The sequence below is a fragment of the Pomacea canaliculata genome, linkage group LG2 (genome assembly GCF_003073045.1).
Source record: "Pomacea canaliculata isolate SZHN2017 linkage group LG2, ASM307304v1, whole genome shotgun sequence".
Classification (NCBI taxonomy): domain Eukaryota; kingdom Metazoa; phylum Mollusca; class Gastropoda; order Architaenioglossa; family Ampullariidae; genus Pomacea; species Pomacea canaliculata.
This window is the reverse complement of record NC_037591.1, coordinates 17,416,702-17,440,291: the sequence shown is the minus strand read 5'-3', so window position 1 is coordinate 17,440,291 and position 23,590 is coordinate 17,416,702. Positions and strand designations below refer to the sequence as shown.

Below are 23,590 nucleotides of genomic sequence, written 5' to 3'. Positions count from 1 at the left end.
CTCACTCGTAAGTGTCGTAAGACTTTTATTTTTTTATTGTTAAATTAACATATTCTTAACGGTCTTAATTACCGAATTCTGACAAGAAGTATTTGTGTCCATTATGGCCAGAAATTACGGTTCTTGTGGACACAACAGATCGGTAGAACTCTACACACTCACTTCTGTATGTGAACATAGCAGATGATAGTACTTGATGGCTTAATTAAGAAACCACTTTTGAGATCGACATTTTTGTAAGTTTAAATTATATTCTAAAGATAAAATGGCGATGTTAAATAGAAACACCGACATGATGGAGCTGAGATGTTGTCAGGACAATTATTATTACTTGTATTTTTGTAGACACGGACACGGGGTCCATTGTTCCCAATGGTACTCAGCCTGCCAGTAAGTGCTTTGACATCGTCTACACGGACAGGAATGGAACCATCATCTCTCCTCAACAGCTTCTCGTGTGTAGACCTTTACCAATATGTGTATGCACGTGTGTGTGTGTGTGTGTGCGTCTTCTTGAACATGTAATCTTTCTTGTATTTCTTTCTGTGAAATTTTGCTGGACGTGTAATACGTGTTCTTTTCCATCTCTCTACAGCTTCTCAGAGACAAATCAAGTAACTGTTTCCAGGAACTGACCCTGTCATGTCTCTATGCGCGTGCATACCACCATGTAAATTTTACGACTTGTGATGGAGTGCATCAGATCGGTAAGCCTCATCAGAAAAGTTAGTCCCCATTGTTGTTTAATCGTGCGTTCACAACCTGCTGTGTGTGTACTTTGTATTCCTTGCCTGGTTCGACTGACTAGCATAACACATGTATAATTAATTATGTGTGTGTATATATATTTTATAAATAGAAACACATGTATATTTGTGTTAGTATGTTCACAAGAGTGGGCTCACCTGGGTAGGAGTCGCTTACGTCACTAGTGTATCTGTGTACGCGTCCTCTCTCCCAGGTTGGGCCGGAAGTAGCGGCGAAGACTCGTGCGCATGCGGAGTGGGCGGATACTGTGATGGCAATCGCACCAACAAGTGTAACTGTGACATGGAGGACGGGCAGCTGCGAACAGACGGTGGAATCCTTATTAAGTCCAACCAGCTGCCAGTTTGCCAGGTGTCCTTGTATTCTCGCCACTGTTTGGTTATAGCAGTATAAGAAGCGTTGGGGTTTTTTTCGGAAAACCTTTTTTCGAAGTTTTTTCCTAACTGTTGGTGGGACATCATTCATCGTTCTAAAATTGTCAGTCTTAATAATGTTTTAATAATGGATGTAATTGTAGGTTTGTTGATAGGGCAGTATCATCCTGCCCTCGATTTTAATATTGTAACATAGATAGACAGGAAGACAGAAAGGAAGAAAAGAATATGGTAAATATTTATTGGCCAAGGTGGAGAAATACTGTAATTTTTCAGACTCCTTGAAGGAAAAGATGTTAAGGCAAAGAAGCTTGGCTACCTGGATGCAATTTGCCATGTCAACACTTTGATCTCATAGTTTAATAACAGGAAGCATCTCATTCTGGTAATTATAATAATTCTTAAGCACAGCTACACAGACGATATGTTGCACACACTGATAACAACATCTGTGCGCTTCTGACAGGTTTGTCTGTCTGTGGATGGGATTCCTGGGAACCCTTCTCCGGTAGTTCCTCTACGCCGTCTCCAGTTTCAACTGTCTGGGTTGGTCTGCCATCCGGGTTCTGCCAAAGGTCAAAACCATTAAAAAAAAATTATCTCTTTTTCCTCTTTTCTCTTTTTCTATCTTTCTCTAGATACTCAATAGGATACGCGTTACTTTAAACATCACAGAAATATTCATTGCAAAGAAATACAAATTATATGTTACACACATTCATTCTTTAAACTACGATCTGATTTACATCTCTGTTTTTCTCTGTGTTGTAATCTGTATACATTAAAAAAAAACTCATATCATTTCAACCATTTACACCAAAACACTGTAGTTTACAGAAATAAAACCTTAAGGTAGGCAGACCATATAGGCTTTATTTACATTAATTTACATAATATACAGGCTTTGAGACTCAACTGGTTTGGAATCTCTATTTGCAAGATGAAAGTTTCTTAGTAGTAGTAATGCAGGGGTACAAGCCCAAAGCTATTTTTAACACAATTCCAACTGAATATCAGGCTTTGCTGTATCTCTCATCAGGTATTCAGAAGAGTTGCCAGGATGTGAGAGCTCAAGCCGGAGTCCTGACGGCCGACAAGTTACAAATAGTCTACATGGTCCCCAGCCAGCCCATGCCAGTGGCTTGTCGCCTGCTGGTCAACCCAGCCATTGGCCAGCTGGTCAGTTGGGTTCTGGTCAGAAGTCTTAGCAGCTTTTAGCCAAAAATGTTGAATAACCTCTGGTCTTAAGAGTTCCCCGTCCTATTGTCAAGAAACAATTTACAGGTATATCAGGTTGTGGTGCTGATGATCATCATACTTTTCTGCCTTCTGTGGTAAGATTCTAACTCCAGACTAACACGAAATAGAAAAGGAAAATATTCCCTAAAATGGTCTCTATACTGCCTTTCTCACACTCATATTCTGTTTCAATTTTTCAGGAAATATTTCCTACGGAGAACACCTACGTGATTCCGCCCACCCAGAACGTGTCGTTGGTCATCACGTATTACTCCATCAACATCACCTACATTTACCAACTCATGCAGACCCATGTCTACTGCTCGCAGAGAATCTACATGTTCTGTCTTTCAGAGGGTGTCAACATAACATTGGGTGGTCAGTTCGGGTGGACCTCCATCCAAGGAGACCTACAGTACAGCTGGCAGCAGCTGAGAGCTGAAGGTAAGTCATTCAGCAGACTGTACGTTGTGTTGCCATAAGTAAACAACTGAATAATGCATATAAATAAACAAACTAATAAATAATTCATGTATGAATAGGAAATGGGTTTCAAATGTTCTGAAATGCATTTTTAATGTTGTATCTAAAGAAAAAAGCGAAACCGACAAGAAGTTTCTACTAAGGCAAAACAAAAAAACAAAACCAAAGATTTTGAGCTTCTTCTTCTTTCTCTCTTTCACCTTTGTTAATTTTTTCATTTACTAACGGTTTACAATTTATATCCTGACAACATATTTTGCAAAAAGAAAGCTTCACAGTTAAAGATCTCTCATGAGCCAAATGACATAGTTTGCTCTAAAATTGTGGATAAAACATTAAAAACAGTATTCCACAAACTTTTACATTTTAAGTTATGTGCATGAAAGTAAAATCACGAATCCTAAAGTATTTTGTCCTTCAAAGAAAATGCACAAAAAAGTGAGTTTTTACTTATTTTATTGAGTGAACTATTGCGAAGCTAGCTTTCTGATTTAGTCTGACTTTCGCTTTTCTGTCAGAAATACCCGACAGCCTGTGTTCACAGCATCCGGACCAGTGTCTCCAGTGTGGCAAGCCTGTGGGCTTCGCCGTTCACGAGAAAAGAAAGCTTCCCATCACTGGCCTGACCTTACCTCAGATTGGCTCTGTCATCATTGTTGTCGACGACATCAGATGCACAGGTCTGCTTCATCAACACTTTGATTCTTTTTTAACTCTTCTTTGTTAGAAATCATTTGCTATTCATCTTCATTTGGACAGTTCTCTCTCTCTCTCTCTCTCTCTCTCTCATACTCATACTGTCATTCCCTTTTCTCCCATTCTCACTATTTGTTGTAGATACTGAAAGAGTTCAAACCATTCAACTGTTATATTGTACAAGCAGATATCAAGATACTCACGATAGCTTCATGCTAGTCAACTTGACAACTAGAAAATGTTTAGTGACTAAGATGTAACAGCTCTCGAAACATAAGTAGACAATAGTAAATACATATTGTAGACATGTTAGGTACATATCAGACAGTCTGACATGGCAGCCACCTGTGAGTCAGTCACTAAGCCAAAGACGGTGTTGTCATTAGTGTCTCTTTATTTTTGCTTTGTACAAGTCATTAGTGTCTAATTGTTTTACACAAATCATTAAGGAACTCGTATGTTGCCAGAATGTTTACAAGGTGTCAGACAGAAGTTATTTTCATTGCTCTTCTGTTCAGACGTCTTTGAGACGTGCTATCAGATCATGGCTTCCGGAGACCAGAGCCCTGTGTATCCTACAACCAACGAATATGTCATTGACCCTGACGGAGCTGGTGGAGTCGAACCATTCCATAGCAAATGTGGTTTCATGAAGACTCAGAATTGTGCTACGACCGAGGTATTGCACTATACTGTGCTAACAGACAGCTACTGTACTGTATAGAGCTAATAAAGACAGTGTGGTCATGGGGACATTCTGTAACACTGGAGTTTACACGTGGTGAATGTAAATCAGAATAAATTGTATTGACAATTTTAAGATTATTTTCTTATTCTTATTCGCTTATGATGCATCGGTCAGCGAACTTGTGCGAACTTTGTTTTTCAGGTTCCAGTACAAGATGCCTTACTAAGTGGAGTGCGGGTGCAAAATGTTTTACAGCCCGGAGGACAGTCAACACCACTCACCTACAAATATGCAACCGAGGAGCAGATCAAAAAACTGATCAACGTGTCGCCCTACGTGTGGCAGGTACACATGGTGGATGCTGAGCTTGACACGATGTAGATGCTGCTTCTGGCTCGTGTGCAACGGGACACTTGCTTGTGATAATGACTACTTGTATTTTTGCTTAATAATTAACTTATGTGTTATATCTGCATGCTTAAGACATTTATCATCCTTCTAACCATCATTCTTCTTTCAATAACTGATTACAGTCTATATCAGACTGACATCTTGTCCCCACTGTTAACCCTTTTACGACCGCCCCCACTCATGTCATTAATAAAGCTTCTGTCTGTGCACTAGCCGGTACAGTTTGAGTGTCTCGACACCAAGCTCATCAACTCTGCGAGTCCAGCACACAGCTACTACACGCTACAACATCAGCCATCCTTCTCCTTCGGCACCGACAACGACACTGACGTCATCGGCTGCCCGTGCTCTCTCACCGGCACGTGCGAAGACGGAGTCACGTGTCACTGCGACAAAGCTTCAGGCAATGTGAGCACGTACATCTGGAGACTGGTGACGTAGAAATGTTAGACTGCGTCAACGTCCGTTAGTACACATTTAAATGGGTGGCTCTTCTATCCTATGAGCACTCGATGCTGGAAATCATGTCTGCCGTGTGTGTTGAACAGTATTTGTGTGTGTGTGTGTGTTTACAAATTAAGTAAGCTAGCAGGCATATTTTAATCACCTGAAATTGCTTTGATGCAGGTGTCACGTGACTGGGGAATAGTCAGTCGCAAGGACAAACTGCCCATTACTAGTGTAGCAATCGGAGGTCAAAACACTTCCAGGGCATACGGCGTGATGACTGTAGGCAGTGTGTTCTGTAGCAACTGTATCAACCGTAAGTTTCTCATTCAGATACTATCTGCCGCAACTTATCGGTGCTTTCATCCTCATCATCATCATCATCATCATCATTTTCATCGAAACACAATTTCAATTTACCAGTGAACCTGCCCCCTGAACACTATTTCAGGCTACCCTCGGGACTGTCAGGAAGCCATCGAGTGGGGGGAACGGTACGGCACGAACTACAGGAGGAGTGGCGAGTTCTATATTAACCCCAGTCCTGGAGTGATACCGGCCTTCCCCGTGTTTTGTGAGATGAACGTCACCAGCTCCGTGGGTGAGCATACTTTCCATCAACATATGTTTGAAAAGTATTATGGCCAATCATTTAAAAATACTCATATTTAAAAAAAACTGTTATATACGCCCACTAAAATCAATCAAATCGAACTGCATAGAAAAGAAACTGATATTGAGTTAGAAAACTACGGGTGTGTTTGTCTGGTTCGTGGTCATTGGCAACCAGGCAAAGCTGTTTTCACGAAGTATCAATAAAGTGAATTGACCAGTCTATGCTTTAACTTTTATGCAAAACATACATGGCTATGATGTCACTATATGTCACTCGACTTTGTGACAGGCATTACCCGTATTCATTCCTCTACACTGCCTCGCACCCCGTTAGCAGTCAACTCCTCCAGCAGTCATGGCTACTTCGCGTCCATGCAGGCCTACCGCGCGCTCATCCAGGTCTCGGCATTCTGTGTCCAGCCTGTCAAGTACGAGTGCTACAAAGCCAAGGTTGGTCTCATCCACACCTCTTACACTTACTTGCATTTCATTAGTCTTTGTTTTCTTTTCGAAGAAGGTATGACACAAGAGGCCAACGACATATCTCTTCCTTCTTCTCCTCTTCCTCTTCTTCTTGATGTCTTCTTCGTAAACTACTAATACTTACGGAATCAAGTAGAGATACTCGCAATACACTTATTCAGTTACGAACAAAGTGTGTGTGGTCAGTATTGAATAAATACAAACAATTCAACAGTGCTCTTTCTCTCTCTTTCTCTCTTTCTCTCTTTCTCTCTTTCTCTCTTTCTCTCTTTCTCTCTTTCACTTGTCCCTACCTCTTTTGCTTCTTTTTCTCCTCCTTGTAGTCATTTTTCTTCTTCCTTCAAGATGACAGTCATTCCATTCTTCATTATCAAACTTATCTCTTTCTGAGTTGTCACTGCCCTGTTTTCGTATTCCAGTCTACTCTAGTAATATATTTTCTGTGTCAGCTTCTGGGAGGCGGTGCTTTCTGGAGCAGCTCCAACAATGTGCCGAGGTACGTGTGGGGGACCAACGTCACCGGAAGTTGTGCCTGTGGCGTGCAGAGCCTCTGTGGCGGACTCGACTCCAAAAGCAATCAGAGAAGCAGGTACGACTCCAGTATAGCAGACACAACTAGATGTGTAAAGATGACATTTACTGTAGAGCAGACATACAAGTACTGTGAAAGCTGTTGCGGAAGGTTGGCTGTGCTTCTCTTTGTTCTCTTTACTGCGACATTTATCATCGTGGAGCTACGGTAGTCGAAGTGTGTTCTATCTCACAGTAAATAAAGTGTCTGTTCAAGCCACATTTGCTATAATTCTTTGTCCCTATCAAACTTAAGTAATTTTTCAGTAACTAAAACTATCGATTCTTTATAAATGCTTTTACATATGTTTGCTTCGTTTTCTTCTTAGATTACCCTGTTGTTAAATTTTCTGTATTTAAGAGTTAATTGCTAGATTACTCGTCTTAAGCAATCTTAATCTTTTTAGAATAATTACATTAGAGAAAAATAGTAATTTTTATCACGAATAAAATTATATATATAACCAATTAATCAATATCTAAACGTATTCAAAAGTTAAACATTGAGAAGTGTAAAAACCAGATTTTGTTTTTAAGCTAAAGCTCGGGGCGCTATGTAAATGTTTATGCTCACTGGTCAAGATACATGAATATGGTTCTCTTGCGACTATTAGCTAAACAATCCTTGGTAAGACAAATGAGCTTCACCTATACTTTGTCAAGGAAAGACTAACAGTTTCGTCACACCACTTTGCTGATGACTATTCTCTAAAACACTAACAAGAAAATTAATAAAATACTTGATATTTGTAATATTATGTTATTATAACCAACGATAAAATTGGATTCACTGACAGATCTTTTTTCTTAATTAAAGGAAAATATTTTGTTAAAATTCATGCTCGTCATGTGTCCAGGAAATGCAACTGTGACGTGTTTGATGAGAAATGGCGGGTGGACGCCGGGCTGTTGACCGACAAGAGTATTCTCCCTGTAACGTCCCTCAACCTTGTCCAGCTGGTCAATAACGGAAGTTCCTATGTTATGGTCACCATTGGTGATCTGTACTGCAGCCAAAGTCCTATCGGTTGGTGATTAGACTTTTTTTTTTAAATTTAGTGCTTTGTCCTGTTTTCTGCCTAAACATGATCAATGAGTTTCATTTCGATTTATAAATGTTTCCTAACTGTTGTCTTCCAGCATTTAATGAGTGTGCAATGGGATTCCACGAATGCCATGAGCAAGCAGTCTGCAACAAAATCGCTGGTGGATACACCTGCACCTGCAAGAAGGGTTGGGAGGGCAAAAACAAGTTAACCAACTCAACCACTCCAGTAGCCAACGGAAGGGAATGCATGGGTAAGATCTTGAAGATGTTTTACAAACCCTTGTATTTCTTGTCTTTTTGAAATTACATTATGCAATATTTGTTTATTTGACCCACTGAGTCTGTGCGTTGAAATCTCCTGCAACAGTTTATTTGTTATCAACGAGTGAGTCATCAGGGAGGATATACAAGACGAAGGTATAGGTTTCCTCATGTTATACTCTAGACACTTACCTCCCCTGACCCAGTGAGTTACGGGCCCTCTTATCTTGATCTTCACAATACATTGTCGGTCCAGACGACGATGAGTGCAGCTTTGGGCCTTGTCCTTACAATACTGACTGCTTTAACTTACCTGGAACCTTCAACTGCACCTGCAAACCAGGATGGAATCAGACTGGACCGACGACGTGTGTGGGTAAGCTGACAAGTTTTTTCTTCCACATATTTCAATGTCTTTTGGGCTGGCTGTCTGGATACGAGTCACGTGCTAGGATGCTTATTGCTCAGTTCTTTATAATTGTATATTTCGTTAATAACTTTATGAGTTTATAATTTTGCTCCATTAAGAGAAAGGTTGCCGACCCGACTTAAAACATGGAAAGAAAACTATAACCGAAATCGCCTCTTTTTCAGACATCAATGAATGCAAAGCAGGAGGTATCGCTAACTGTGACATCAATGCTTACTGTATCAACCTGCAGGGATCCTTCAGGTGTGTGTGTAAACGGTCTTTCCGAGGGTCGGGCAACAAGGGCGACTGTCACGGTAAGAATTTTGAAGTCAAACATAACACTTTACACATAACAATGTTCTACAATCTTCTTGTAGGTCAACATGCTAAAACTTAATTGCTTCATATAGTTAAATATATATTATAATAAAGAGTCATACAACATTTTTGATGTCAATGTATTATTCTTCTGTTGTGTTGCTGTAATATTTGACATTCATTTGCACAGTAGACGTTTTTTGACTACATGTTATACCATGGAATATATTTAATATTTTAAACATTTGAACGTTATTACTGTAATAATATCCAATCTTCACTAACAAAGACGTCAATGGGTACATAAATGTAAACAAATTAAACTTCTAAATAATTGTTTTTTTCTTTGCTATATTTTTCTATTTTTCAGTGTGTTTTTCTGACCTATTTTCATTATAATACAACCATGACATATTTTTTCTGCCGTGTGTTGCCCTATGATAACAGAGGTGGGAGTGTGTAAGATTTTTGGTGACCCTCATACACTCTCGTTCGACGGGAACTTCAACAATTACCAAGGTAACAAGTCCTGTGGCTACATCGCCTGCCAGGACGGCTGCAACGGAGGCGATCGGTCTTTTCGCGTGGTCATCGTACCATGGCAACAGAACCCTCCCCTGCCTGGTGTTGGCGTCTACACCTGGATCAAGGAGGTCAAAGTTGATATCCCAGGGCATGTAAGTATTAATATTATCTTTAAAACAAAGATTAACCTCAGCAAATAAAATGGGATACAAAAGTGTCAGCATGTAATCTCAGTTCTAGAATCGTTGTTTCGCTCGTTGTTTCTGGACCATGTGCTAGCTTTTGCAGAGACTGAATTTTGTGGGTTCACTTAAATAATTACTTTTATACAAGAGCTATATACCTTGACGTCACTTCCGCTGTGTGTCCAGGAGATAATGTTGCGGCAGGGACGCGTCATGACTGTCGACGGAATCGCGGTCCACGGGTTCACAGCTCCAGGTTATCTGCTCCTTGATAACGGCCGTCAAGCGGTGAGTGAACATCGTTCAGTTGACCCTAAAGATCTTTTTTTGCCTTTATGAAAGTCATGCTGCTGCTCAACAGTCTTCTGTGCACAGCGCCATCTGTGGCCTCAAGATGCTGCAGGCCGCAACAGTGTTTGAAGTATACATGTATGAGTCTCGATTCTTCTGTGTGTTGGATGACAATTAAAATCATCAAAGTTCAGGAAAATAGAAATATCTCTGTGTTGTGTCTTGTCCTCGTACCCCAACTCCACATTGCTTCTCCGTCCTCACACAATTTGTTTCAGTTTCCACATTCTCTTTTCTTTCTCTGGCTCACATGTCTGTCACCGTTCCATGATGCTTTGTTTGTAGATTCTCACAGTATTGTTGTTTTTTCAAAATCTCAGAGTTTCTCTTTGTTGTGCTTCTGTTCTCAAAGTCTGTCTTGGTTGTCAGATTCTGCAGACAAGTTGGGGACTCGAGCTGTATTGGGACGGACAGGAGGAGCTTGATATCGTCCTCTCGACAGCCTTCATGAACACACTGTGTGGCTTGTGTGGCAACTTCAACTTTAAACCTGAGGACGACTGGACTGTAGGACCCGGTTGTAAAGAACTTCAAGGGAACGTGGTTAGTATTCATTGTCACAAAATAGCAATTTCTTAGATTCCTCTTTGTTTCGAGATACTTGTCAAAACCAAATGAAGTTAACATTGCTATTATATTACTGTTAATGTTTTTATATATGACGGTTCGGACCATACGATATAATATTAAAGTGTTATCACTTGATATCGTATATAATGTTAACGATTTCGCATCGACATTGAAAATTATCGCAAAGTCTTATGAAAACAAAATATAATATAACCACAAGAGGTCTTCATTAATAACTGAAATAAGGTGGCGGGGCATGTTCCAGACCAACAACTACCAGATCTTTGGCAACTCGTGGGTTGATCTCGACAGTTACTCTAACAACTCGCAATGTACACCAGACTGCAAGAGCCCACCGCCACCGGAAGTGTGCTATTCACCTGTCCAGGTCGTTAACGACTACTGCGATAGACTCTTCAACGAAAGCAGATCCCCTTTCTCTGTGAGTCTTATACTTCAGTCTTGAAATATTTGATGAAAATTAATTTTAAAAAGCTCCAGCTGGTGACGACAGGGTTATCATTCTCTCCAGTTCCTTATTCGTCTTTTTCGTCAGTTCTCGACTATGTTCGACTTGCAGACTATAGGCTCTTATTATAGGTTGTCGGAATCTTTCCTTCTACTCTGAACATGTTCATGATCATGATCACACCATGGTAGAGCGACTGTCTGAATGTCTAAACAATAAGGTAACTGGTTCGATACTGATCCTCATGAACCAGGCTCAGGCCAAACCTGATGATCGGACATACTATGTCCACCATGGACAGGTCCTTGTAGCCGACAGCTTGATGTCATGATGATGTTAAATACAACTGCATGTGACTCTTTGTGTCTTGTGTGTGTTGCCAGGCTTGCCTCAAGCTCATGGACAGCAAGCTGCTGGCTGGGTTGCGATATTCGTGTCACTATGACCTGTGTCGCATCAAGACCGACATCATGAAGACCCTGTGCAACGCGGCACAATCGCTGGCCCAGGACTGCCAACTCAACTACCTCTTCCCCCTGACCCAATGGCGAACCTCCACTTTCTGTGGTGAGTGGTTTTTTTTTAGTCTTTCCGCATGACTGAATTACTATTATTATCCCTTCAGTAAAACAAATTTCCTGAAGGAAAGTGCTCGGTACAAAGGTACAAAAGGACGTGATCTACATTCCTTACTAACATGGTCTACAACTGTTCAAATGTAAAAACCGCGTGACGGTTGTCCAGATGTTTAAACTGAATAAGCAGGGAGTTACATTTCTTCAAACTAATTTCTTGTTGTAAATGTGTGTGTGAGGTCTTGAAACAATTGTGGGTACGTCTGTTGCAGAACCAAAATGCTCGAATAACATGACCTACATGCTGTGCGGTCCTGACCCCAATAACCCAACGCAGCCTGAGCGAACTTGTCTCCACGTGCGGCAACCGGATCTCGGACTTCCGGATAAAGTAGTCGGGTGCCTGGAAGGATGCTACTGTCCGATTGGCTTGGTGAAGGAAGGCAACAAGTGCCTCCGCCCTGAAGCTTGTGGATGCTACGATAAAGGCCTCTACATCCCGGTCGGTAGTTCTCTTCTCACTTGTTTGCTCTCCTGTTACTGTTGTCGTTGACTGTCACAGAGACATGCCACTTCAATTTATCATGTATTTGGCGGGTACAGGATTTGAGGCCTTGAAGCTGTCAATAGCCTGTATTGGTATAAAGCAAGCTAAAGTCATTTTACAATGGTAGCAGTATTGTACTTGTCAATAACCATCATTTCTTTTCTTCCTCTTTCCCTTTATCCTAACCTCCAGACTCTTTCTCTCGCTCTGTCCTTTCTCATACACACAAAATGGACAAGAAATCAGCGTTGAATGGGAAGCTTGTCGTTTCGTCCGGACTGAATTTTCAAGAACAAAAAAAAAAAACTTCTTATCAGCTAGAGCTTGCATTATTTGTAAAAATGTCTTTGATACAAATCAGTTCTAAAATTATTAATCGCACTGCAAAAAAGAGAGATAAATATAAACAGGGTTCCCAGGTCCTTGCAAGGTCCTTTTAAGTCCTTTTATATTGAATTTTCGCCAAAAGGCCTTTTAAGTCCTTTTATTTGCCATGCGGTCCTTTCAAATTCTCACACAGGTCCTTACATTTTCTCTGTGACCCTTTTAAGTCCTTTTATCGATAAAATATTACAACAAATTTATTTCCGGAGTAGACTTTGGCGCAAAATACCGACGATTTTTCGCTGCATTGCTATTTTAATCACATGACTACCCAGTCTCGCTCGCGGCGGGAACGTCCGTTTCGGCCTTTCGCGAGTTCACTCTCGTCGTGTCGACCACATTTCTTTGTCTGCTTAACAATTTGAAAGATGCCGGGGAAGTGCTCTTTTCAGAAGAAGTGGCTAAAGGAAGACAAGTATAAAGATTGGTTAATAAAAGACTCGAGCAATAAACATTTGGCACGATGTGCTGCCTGCAAAATATCTCTGAATCTTTCATCAATGGGCGAAAGTGTTCTGAAACAGCACATGGTTACCGAAAGACACCAAAGGCAAATAAAAGTATTTCTGAAAGATGCGCGCTTTTGTGTAACTGATTACTTTCGTCATCGAGAACATCCACAGCCCGCTCAAAATCAGACGGCACCGACCAGCTCTGCAAGTGTGTCCAGTAAGTTGACAATTATTTATCTTTAGCGATTCATTTAGTTAACGATGTGGGTACTTAGAAAACACATTAAATTAAAGCGTGCATAACATTTTGCGTTTTTTTTTCCACTCTTTATTAAGCCTATCGTCTAATTTACGGTGAAGCCAATAGCTTAAAGATCAGTAAATAGCAAAGAATTATTTAAATTAAAAAGTTGAGATTTTCATTTTCTCATGATTCGAACTACAAATAGAGTTTTATACAATCACGAATCTTACTACAGCTTTGCTGCAGAAAATTGATCTGAATTTTTGGCATCTGATCAGGAAAGATTAAAAAGAAAGTATAATTAATAATGTATGCTTATTATCCTATTTTACCAGCAAATACATTATTTTTTTGGATTTTTAAAATCAAACAATTTAACATTAAAGCTAAATCAGTTAGCTGAAAATAACTTTCATTTTCAACTATGCTGCCATCTTTATACTTTAACTTAGTTTAGTATTATTTATATTATCATGTCATTAATTATTGCTTTTTGAAACCTGTCTTTTATTCAGACAGAACATAATGTTTACAGACATAATGGTAACTTAAATGTTTTCTTTGAATAGGTTTCGTGATGAGCAATGAACGATTGAAGGCAGAGATCCTGTGGACTCTCAAGATTGTGGAATCACACTACAGTTTTCAGATCTGCTGAAAAGTCTGCTGAACTGTTTCGACTTATGTTCCCAGACAGCCAAGTAGCTGCAGAATTTAAGTGCGGTCAAACAAAAGCCAGTTATCTAACTTCATTTGGGCTTGCTCCTCACTTTTCGAAATTGCTTCTGGACTGTGTAAATTCGTCGCCTGAGTATGTTCTTTTGTTTGATGAATCTTCTAACCATAAGACTCAAACTAAACAGCTGGATTTCCATGTTCGTTACTGGAGTGACAATGCTGTAAGGACTCATTACCTGACCTCGGAATTTTTGGGTCATTCCGCGGCCATAGACCTTCAACAAAAGTTCAGTAAGGTAATTAGCGAATCAAACTTCAAGCAAGCTAATTTACTTCAAATTTCTATGGATGGACCTTCTGTAAACCTAAACCTTCTTGAGAAAATTAATAACGACATGATTACCAATCACAATGTTGGTTTGTTAAATGTGGGCAGCTGTGGACTCCATGTTATGCACAATGCATTTAGGCGTGGGTGCGAGGCTTCTCAATGGGAGCTTGAGTCATTTCTTACATCTGCTTATATCTTGTTCAGAGACAGCCCAGCCAGAAGAGAAGATTATATAAAAGTAACTGGTTCCACATCTTTTCCAGCCAAGTTCTGTGCTCACCGATGGCTTGAAAACAATTCTGTTGCTGAAAAAGCAATTGTTATGCTTCCATACTTGGAAAAATTTGTCAAAGCTGCAATGGAGAAAAAAATAACATTGCCAAAGAACAAATCTTTTGATATTGTAAAAGCTGGAGTCTTATCTACCCTTTGCTTTCATGTCGTCTGGCTTTCTTTAGTTTAATTGCCAGTATACTTGAACCTTTTTTGAGAAAATACCAAGCTGATCAGCCTCTTCTTCCTTTCCTTTGTTTAGACTTACATGACATTATGAAAAATCTGATGCACAAATTTATCAAGTCAATGTACTTAATAAATGTGAAACTGCCCTCCAACTTGTGCAGGTTGATATATGCAACAGTTCTAACCATGTCAATCTGAGCATGATCGAACTTGGCTTTCAGGGTTGATAGACTACTGGCTGTAGCTAAGAAACAGTCATCAGTAAACGATGGAACTCTCATGGCCTTCAGAGCTGAATGCAGAGATTTTTTGAAAGCAGTTGTTCTAAAATTGCAGGATAAATCTCCACTGAAGTACACCCTAGTGAGAAACATAACTTTCTTAAACCCAAAGACCATGGGGAAAAAGACAAATCAATACAAAAAATGAAAAAGGTTTTGTTGTATTGCCAAGGTGTGAAAAGGTTTGATGATGTGACTTGTGACAAGGTATTGTCAGAGTTCCGTAATTTTCTTGACAGTTTCTGCAGGTGAGTGTGGTAGTAAGGCTTTTGACCCTATGACACAAAGACTGGATAGTTGGTTTTATGATGCCCTTGCTGGAAAAGCAGAGTTTCAGGTGTTGTTGGTCTGTTGTCAGACAGTTACTCCTACTCTCTCATGGTCAAGCTACAGTGGAAAGAGGATTTTCATTCAACAAAGAAACAGTAGCTGACAATCTTAGTCAGACTGCACTAAAAGCACGCAGAGTAATTCTTGATCATATTCACAGTGTGGGAGGGGTGGAAAATGTTGAGATCTCCAAACCACTGATGATATCCGCTTCTAGTGCCTATGGCAGGTATGAACGTTACCTCTCTGAGCAGAAGCAGCAGAAGGAAACAGAAGAAAAGCAGGTCCACAGAAAGAGATTAGGAGATGAGCTGGTAATACTCACAAAAAGGCTAAAGACCACCAGTGCCGAAGAACGACACCTGCTGGAACTGGCTGACAGACATAGTTTCCAGGCTGAAGAGCAAAAAAGTTTTTCACTTATTGAAAGATCTAACAACATGCGTTTGTTAGCCAAAGACAAGAAGAAGGAGATAACAAAGATTCAGTCAGACATTGATAGATTACAGGAAGAAATTAAAAGGTGTTGAATTGTGACATTCAGAATTAATGTTTATTTCAGTTTAAATAAGCCTGCACAATTCTGTACATGTATGCTATGGAACATGTTAAAAAACCAGAACTATTTAGAGGAAATTAGGTTGTGTAAAGAAATTGTATTGTTTAGTATTGGTAAAGCTGTAGGGGTGACAAAGAATTGAATTTCATCAATGAAACTTTTGCTTATAGTAGATGGATTGCTTTGTCATTTTGTAATCTTAATCTTATGTGTATTAGTATATCATGCTGTTTATGTATATGTTTGCATGTGTTACATGTATGTGTAATAAGAATGCTTAAATAATATCTCAAGGTTAAAAATAAATGGGCTGTAATGCTTGACAGTTTCGACTCATTCCATCTTTGGTTTAGCATTAGGATCACACTCTTTTCATTCCTCATCTGATCCTCCAATCCTTGGCATTCCTTGTAGTCACAAGAAAATGTTTGGTCTACACATCTGTACAACACTAGTTGCCCTTCCGTATTCGCAAAAAACGCTCTTTTTTTCAAAAGTTCTTTAGAAACTTACTCTTTCTTGAACTTTTATCTTCTAGTACTACTGTGCATAGCTCTATTTCTATCTCTCTCTTCCCATTAGAGTGTGTGTGCGAGAGAGAGACACGTGAACTGACTTTTGTATTACACCAAAGAATGGCTTTCAGGTTTTGCAATTATTATTACTTAGATTTCTAGAAAACTTGGAACATTAACGGTGTATGTTATCAGCGCGCTAAGGACACTTTTTAAGTTATCTAATCTAAATATGGCAGACAGGCATCAAAATTAACTCTTTGATTATTTATTACTAGAAATACATGTATTTGAGAACATAGAGAAGACCACAGATTCATAAATAATACATCTTTCCGACCACACAAGAGAAAAACTTAAGCATTGATGACTGTCACTTAGGTCCTTTCCAATGCATGAAAGGTCCTTTTAAGGTCCTTTTAAGGTCCTTTTTTGGCACCATCCCTGATCCCTGGGAACCCTGATAAAAGACACTGGTCTGGTTGGCTGTATATGAAGATATAAATATATAGGTATCAGGGATGCATCTGTCACATTTTACGATTTTATAACTTTAGACCCATGGATTTTCATAAAGAATTAGTTTTATTATTAATCTTTCTACATTTCTTCTCTCTCGCACGCACACACCGATAATATTTTATTTGTTGTGCAGCTGGGAGAGACGAACACTGCGGTAGGATGCGTGCAAACAATGAGATGCAAGGCTGGAGGAGAACTAGAAGAGATACCTCTTCAGTGTGGACCTAACTCGTCTTGCAGGCTGGAAAATGAAGTTGTGGGATGTCACTGCAACCCGGGGTTTATGGGTGATGGTGTCACGTGTGTGAGTAAGTACCCAGCATGCCTCTGTCACACATCTCATTATTGTGTCAACAATTGCTACCCGGTTGTGTGCTTCTTGGTCATTGACTGTAACACATTTTGGGACTACCAAGTATTTTAGTTCTCTTTTTGAAGCTTTTTTTAACTTTTACATACGTTTTCTTTTTTTCTCTCCCCTTCTATGTCTTTCTCTCTCTGAGACTTGCTTGTCATTCCATTTCTGATCTGTCTATCTGTATTTCTCTTTTCCATATGAATACGACTCGCAGCGGCTTTGTTGCTGATGTTACCATCACACCTAGTGTCGAGCATGCGGATTTCTGTAACTTGTCGGTCCATCCAGACTTACCTGTTTACATCCTGCATTCAATGATCGTAAAATATTTACCCGTCAGAAAGATGCAAACTGATTTCTAAACTCTTTTTTAAAATGCCTAGTTTGCTCATGTATACTGTCTGCTTGTTGCTGTAGAAGATGCTTAACAGATTCATTGTTATCTGTCTCTCCCTGACCTTAGCTGACCCGTGTTACAACGTCACGTGTCCGGGCGAGGGTATGGAGTGTGTGAAGGGAGTGTGTGAGTGCAGCATGGGCTTCATTGGCGACTGCAAACAATGCATCGGTAAGAACTTCATTTTACATGCATCTTGCTGTACCTCCACAACAGTATTTGTCATTCTTGTCTAACCCTGTACAACTTGTGCAAAACAACATTCCTCACTCTGGAAAACCGTAAATAAGTCCCCATGGTACATACAGAAACATGGAATGTAGGAAGAATAGATTCTGACTCGGTCATCAGATGTGGTGTGTGTTGACAAGCCAAACTCACGTGTACACTCATTGGACACAAACTTCACTGAGTTGCTCAGTGACTGCGGTTTTCCGAGTACAAAGTGAAAGATGTTTATCATTTCAGACATAAACGAATGTGCATCGCAAACAGACGACTGTGACAGAGAGATGGAAAACTGTTTCAATTTTCCTGGTGGATACACCTGTCTTTGCAAAGATGGGTACATACGGGTCGGTGACACCTGTACAGGTAGAAATACACATTTTTTACTCTTATTTAACTTTATAATTTTTTTATACTATCAAAAGTAGGAAAGATGACAAATAACAAAACAAAGAAGAGAAGTAAGCAAGAAAGAAGAAACAGAGCTAAAAAAGCAGCCAGTATGAAATCGTTTTTAGTTCTAGTGCGTGTAAGGATTTCTTCCAAATAAATTTTGATTGGACTTTTCTCTTTTATGTGTCGAAATATTTCAGATGTCGATGAATGTAAACATGGGCTTGCCATTTGTCCTTCTAATTCCATCTGTGTGAATAAGCCAGGGAAGTACTCGTGTGCCTGTTGTATTGGCTACAGTATGAGCTCTGATGCCTTGTGCGTCGGTAAGTGCGGTGTTCCTGAATGATCTCTTGTTCATCACTCTTTCTCTTTTATTCTTTTTCTGTTTCTTGCTGTCTGTATTGCTTTCTCTCTTTCTTTTTCTCTTCCTTTGTTTCTCAATCTCTGTTGCGCGCGCACACACATGCGCGCGAGCTTTGTCTCATATTCGCACGCGCGTACTCAACTTCACGTGTACACAATTGTTCATTTGGATGTATACAGACACCTAGACAGGAATACCTATACAATACTGAGACTGAAACAGAGAAAGCGTTTCTATTGCTATTAATTTTCAAACTAAATCGCCAATGGTGCTCGAGAACAACAACAAAACTAAGCATGAGATAAACAATAATAAATAAAACTCAGATTAAGAGACAGCTTTGAAACATAATTAAATTAATCTTAGAATAGACTTATGTAAGAACGACAAACACTTGTTTGATTCAGTTAACAACGAAGAAATGTCTCTTTACCGGGGAAACAGCAATGAATGCTGCACCTGTAGCACACCTGCATGTGGCACTCCTGGACGGGTAAACATTATTTACTGATGTGTTTGTGTATACGTGTGTTTTCGTTCTCCGTGCATTGGTTCATGTGTGATTTTTCGATTCTGCACGAGTATGTCCTATGTGCATGTATCAACGAATTGCATTATGCAAGAAATGGAGTCTACATCTGTGTCAGCATGTGTAGCTAAATTTTGTGAAAATGAGAGTCGAATGGGATTTATGAGCTCTGTGTTGGGGAGATGGGGAAAATAATTTCTCAGGTGGGGAAATCGGCTTCTAACGGCTGATTTGTTCAAATACAAACGTTGGCAACTTTGCGAAAGTGCTGCCTACCCTAAGGATAGAGGCTCAATCAACACTTGTTACTCACTGATTCTACTAACCGTGAGTGTAGATCACTGCACTGTCAGTCTTGTATCTCGATGTGCAGTCTCTAGTTACTTCTTTCACCTGCAGTCCATCTTTTGAGAATTATAGTTTGTTTTATCTCCCTATTAACTTGTTTCTGTATCTGTGCATGTGTGGGTGTCCCTTGGGCTGTGGAGGTGTGCGGCAGTGACGGGCGCACGTACGACAGTCTGCGGGCGCTGGTCGTTCAGTCTTGTCTGAACGAGACGCGGGTGGATCCGTTGTATGCAGGAGCCTGCAAAGGTAGTATTTACCTGTGTGTTCTGTGACTAGAAAAAAAAATACAAAGCAGACGCACAGTTAGAAAATCTCGTTTATTCTTCTTGGCTTCAACGAGGGCGACCAGTAATAATTTAGTCACAACACTTTCTTATAACCAGTGCAGTGAGAACCAAAAGGTTCCGGGTTCAGATCTCGTTTCGGGACACTCTTTGTGCAATTAAACCTGTAAAGCAGCTGAAATATGTCTATAACATTGCACAACACAAAGGTGTGTCTCTAGAGTGAGGAATAGGATGTTAAAACATGGCAAACCTGTTGTTGTGGTACAGCAGTGCCCTAAAGTCAATGCTCGATGCTGACTATCTCAGCACTAAGCTAAGAATCACGTGTAAACACTTGAGTGGTTGTCAGGTAAACTAATCACTAAACCATTTATTTTTCAGATACCTGTGATGGAGTTCAGTGCAGTCTTCCTTTCTCAGAATGCCGCGCTACAAAAGGGAAAGCTGAATGCGTGTGTCCCAAGTGTATTGTTGATGACAACATCCCGGTGTGGTGTAAGCAAACCTCTCTTTCTTACTTTTGACACAAAGCTCAGTTACTTTGACTATGCATGTAAACACGTCGATACACTTACAACTGATGCTTATCACGGTAAACACAGTTGAATGCCAAAGAAAACATTTCACTAAAGGTTGGTCAAGGTCTGGAGCTTGTTTTTGTTGGTGTGTGTACCAGCAAGCAAAGGTAAACAAACAACCCGCCCTACTCCAATTGAAGATGTCGGTGTAATTTGAAAAAAACTATTTCCCAAGACCAGTAGGAAAATAGTCGCGTTAAAAATATAGTTCCGTGGTGTGCGTGCTCTGTGAGTGACGTAATCCTCTGTGGTGACCGCAGTGACGTGTCTGTATGTACATGTACTGTACAGTGGCTGTGTGCGGCTCGGACAAGCGTGTGTACCGCACGGTGTGTGAACTACAGGCCAAGGCGTGCTCCTCCAACAACAAACAGCTCATCGTCATGTCCTCCATGGCCTACTGCACTGGCACTGGTAAGTCTCACACACACACATGGCATTCATCAATACCCCTCAGTAGGCAATGCAGTCCTATATTCTCAAAAATAAAAATAAAAAAATAACCCCCATAAAAATGCAGCGTAACAATTAAATTAACAATTAAAAATAAACAGCTTCAAATTTGCAGATGTCGATTTCCTGCTTGAACTCAGCTTGATCTTATCCCTTCTTTTAAATCCAAAGATACTCAGGAATATCTAACTTGAAGTCTGTCGGAAGTTTGCAACCTTTATATTTTTATGTCGCCGCTTTGGGGCGACGACGACGACGACGACGACGACGTCGACGTCGACGTCGACGACGACGACGACGACGACGACGATGATGATGATGATGATGATGATGATGATGATGATGATGATGTCTTCTAGGGCACGCCATCGGTCTCTTCAACACAACGGCGTGGTCCGAGTGCAATGTGGACTGTGGTATCGGAGAGGCCATAAGAACTGTTGTCAGCGTCGACAACTCCAGTATCCAGTACAACCTGACGTCTGTCTGTTACAAGCACTGTGAAGGTCTCTTTCACATAAGTATCAATAAGTATTAGACAGATTCCATGTCATTTCCTTGCACTTGTCCAAAACATACGCATTCAAAACAAGTTAAATATTTACTTAACAGTTATAAATTTTTATAGCCATTTCTTGGGATTTTTTCGTTTTATTTATTTAAAATATTTTTGGTACGCCATTTACACTGTGACGACCCAGCCGCTAAAGCGGTTCAATCACTTTCTTCTGAAGATATTTAAGGTATCGTGGTTTACCTACCTTGTCGTTGACTGTGGTGAGCGCGTGTACACACCTTGCGGTTGTCGTTGTCGTGCAGAGCTCGGGCCGTGCGACATGTACACGTGCGCGGGCCCTGGGGAGATCTGCGTGGAGTTGAAGACCGGACCTCACTGCCAGTGTCCGTCATGCGAGGATGAAACCCGCCAGCCCGTGTGTGGGGCCTTGCTGAACAAGGTGGACACTTACGACACCGAGTGCCAACTGCGTGTCCAAGCCTGTCTGACCCGCCACAACTACTACATCTTGGACAACGTCTCCTGTGAAGGTCGGGGTCAGACAGTTAGCCACAAACCGCTACCTGTAGATTTTTTGTTGTTGTTGTTGTCTATGCAAGTAGTCTCACTCCCAAATAATGTTCCTATCTATTGTGTATCAATTTATTCCCGTGGTTGTGAGATTTTCTTATTTTTTACATAGTAGATCCTCCCCTCCCAGCCTCAAATGTTAAAGGGAGACAATCCTTTGACATACAGTCCTTTTGTATTCTGCAGTTGTTTCCCTGTAGCATTGTTTACCCCCATGAGCTCCAATGTGGTCGCATTCTTTTAAAAGTAAAAAAAAAACTCTTACATTGCAACCTTTTCTTTTAAAATATTGGTATGATATATTTATATTTAACTTTTATAAGTACAAATACCTATTTATCAGGGTTTTTTTCCTCGTTAGCCGTTTTCAGGTCTGGAGCAAAAAAGCTTTCCAAAACATAAACAATAATTATTATCACCAGATTGGAATAGCAAGTGAAATAGCAGAAACGATGTAAGAAAATATTGATGTAGGGTGATACGTGGCAAACATTAGTTTCCTGTTGATTTACTTGATTGACTCACACCATCACTACTTTGGTGACCTCACAGCGGCTCCGATCACCTGTAACGTAACACAAAACTTCGTGACGCAAGAGGATGATGAAGGCTGCAGGAACCCCGTGCCCTTTGACCTCGGCAAGTGCGGTGGGGGCTGCGGCAGGCTCCCAGATAAGTGCTGCTACAAGAGCCGCATGGTCAGCTCTGTCATCACACTGGACTGTCCGGACGGCCGGAAAAAGGAGAAAGAGGTACATCTACCACCCGTCGAGCTTGCGACCGTTACTCTTTACGTCACAGAAGCTGAGCACTCTGTCATCTCTCATCTCTCCTTCCCCTAATCACTGATAATGAGTTGATAGACGTCAGATGATAGAGCAAAGTTTGAGGTGTGAGGACGGAAAAGTCTATTGGCAACTTTTATTTTTAACAATTATAAGTTGAACTATAAAGTCGATGAATTTTCAAAATCACTGTCTTTTTAAACATATAAATAAGATGCATTGTCATAGTTTGTGCATTTTGCAGGTGGAGGTGATCAAGGAGTGCGCTTGCATCCCTCCAGAAGAAGTTGCCAGAAGAGAAGGCTTGTAGTGCCGTCAGTGTGGACGACCGTGTTGATCATGAAATAGTTTCTGCTTCTCGTTCAAGTACTTTTATGACATCAGCATCGCTAATTCCTTGTAGCTAAACATTAAACATCCAGCTTTCATTCTTTCATTCAAAAATGGACCGTGTGCAGTGAACCATGTAACTAGTGCTTATTACATTGTCACCAACTTTTTGTGAGGACTGCGGTACTAACATACTATTTTTTTCAGTGGCTTTTGTCAGAACAGTGTAATGAGCACATGCTACTTCATGAGAAAGTTTGTCGAACATTTACCAATACATTCATTGCTTGATTATCTTTGATTTTCTTCACTAACGAAATATATCGGTTCGACCTGTTTGTCTCTTTCTCTTTTTTCTACACTTGTAGACTTAAAACTTGGCCCCAGATAATCAGACGGAAGTGGCTTCTGTCGTGATGGCAGGTATGATTATGATAACTGTGTCATTCCTATAGTCCCTTGTGTGGTGCACTCCTTCTTTTCTTTTTTTCTTTTATTTATTTTCTTTTATTTATTTTTTTTTTTAAGTGGAGAGGACAATAAAGCGATGTCCAAAAACGCAGTTATGTCCCTTGCTCCGACCACCCGATCCACTGGTCGTGTCCCCAGCCTTCGCTCCCACATCTTTTCTTCTCTCTTTTCCTCAGAAAGCAAGAA

The 23,590-nt window shown here is 40.4% G+C and overlaps 1 protein-coding gene across 2 annotated transcripts in view; it reads left to right on the top strand.

Moving 5' to 3' along the window:
- LOC112557311 overlaps positions 1–23,271 on the top strand; it is a 46,875-nt gene extending 23,604 nt beyond the window's left edge. For both annotated transcript variants that reach the window (XM_025227084.1, XM_025227085.1), the window contains exons 22-57: positions 346–455; positions 596–707; positions 962–1,119; positions 1,609–1,717; positions 2,182–2,321; positions 2,582–2,825; positions 3,383–3,544; positions 4,079–4,239; positions 4,450–4,593; positions 4,873–5,067; positions 5,287–5,422; positions 5,558–5,707; positions 6,011–6,171; positions 6,654–6,793; positions 7,632–7,801; positions 7,915–8,073; positions 8,340–8,459; positions 8,678–8,809; positions 9,261–9,490; positions 9,710–9,811; positions 10,244–10,417; positions 10,710–10,886; positions 11,297–11,480; positions 11,761–11,990; positions 16,927–17,101; positions 17,615–17,719; positions 18,017–18,142; positions 18,370–18,495; positions 18,944–19,029; positions 19,554–19,659; positions 20,082–20,195; positions 20,570–20,692; positions 21,091–21,237; positions 21,551–21,778; positions 22,371–22,570; positions 22,848–23,271. In XM_025227084.1, the coding sequence (XP_025082869.1) occupies positions 346–455; positions 596–707; positions 962–1,119; positions 1,609–1,717; positions 2,182–2,321; positions 2,582–2,825; positions 3,383–3,544; positions 4,079–4,239; positions 4,450–4,593; positions 4,873–5,067; positions 5,287–5,422; positions 5,558–5,707; positions 6,011–6,171; positions 6,654–6,793; positions 7,632–7,801; positions 7,915–8,073; positions 8,340–8,459; positions 8,678–8,809; positions 9,261–9,490; positions 9,710–9,811; positions 10,244–10,417; positions 10,710–10,886; positions 11,297–11,480; positions 11,761–11,990; positions 16,927–17,101; positions 17,615–17,719; positions 18,017–18,142; positions 18,370–18,495; positions 18,944–19,029; positions 19,554–19,659; positions 20,082–20,195; positions 20,570–20,692; positions 21,091–21,237; positions 21,551–21,778; positions 22,371–22,570; positions 22,848–22,913 (5,402 nt within the window). In that variant the 3' untranslated portion in view covers positions 22,914–23,271. The remainder of the gene's footprint in view (positions 1–345; positions 456–595; positions 708–961; positions 1,120–1,608; positions 1,718–2,181; positions 2,322–2,581; positions 2,826–3,382; positions 3,545–4,078; positions 4,240–4,449; positions 4,594–4,872; positions 5,068–5,286; positions 5,423–5,557; positions 5,708–6,010; positions 6,172–6,653; positions 6,794–7,631; positions 7,802–7,914; positions 8,074–8,339; positions 8,460–8,677; positions 8,810–9,260; positions 9,491–9,709; positions 9,812–10,243; positions 10,418–10,709; positions 10,887–11,296; positions 11,481–11,760; positions 11,991–16,926; positions 17,102–17,614; positions 17,720–18,016; positions 18,143–18,369; positions 18,496–18,943; positions 19,030–19,553; positions 19,660–20,081; positions 20,196–20,569; positions 20,693–21,090; positions 21,238–21,550; positions 21,779–22,370; positions 22,571–22,847) is intronic.
- The last annotated feature ends 319 nt before the right edge of the window (positions 23,272–23,590 follow it).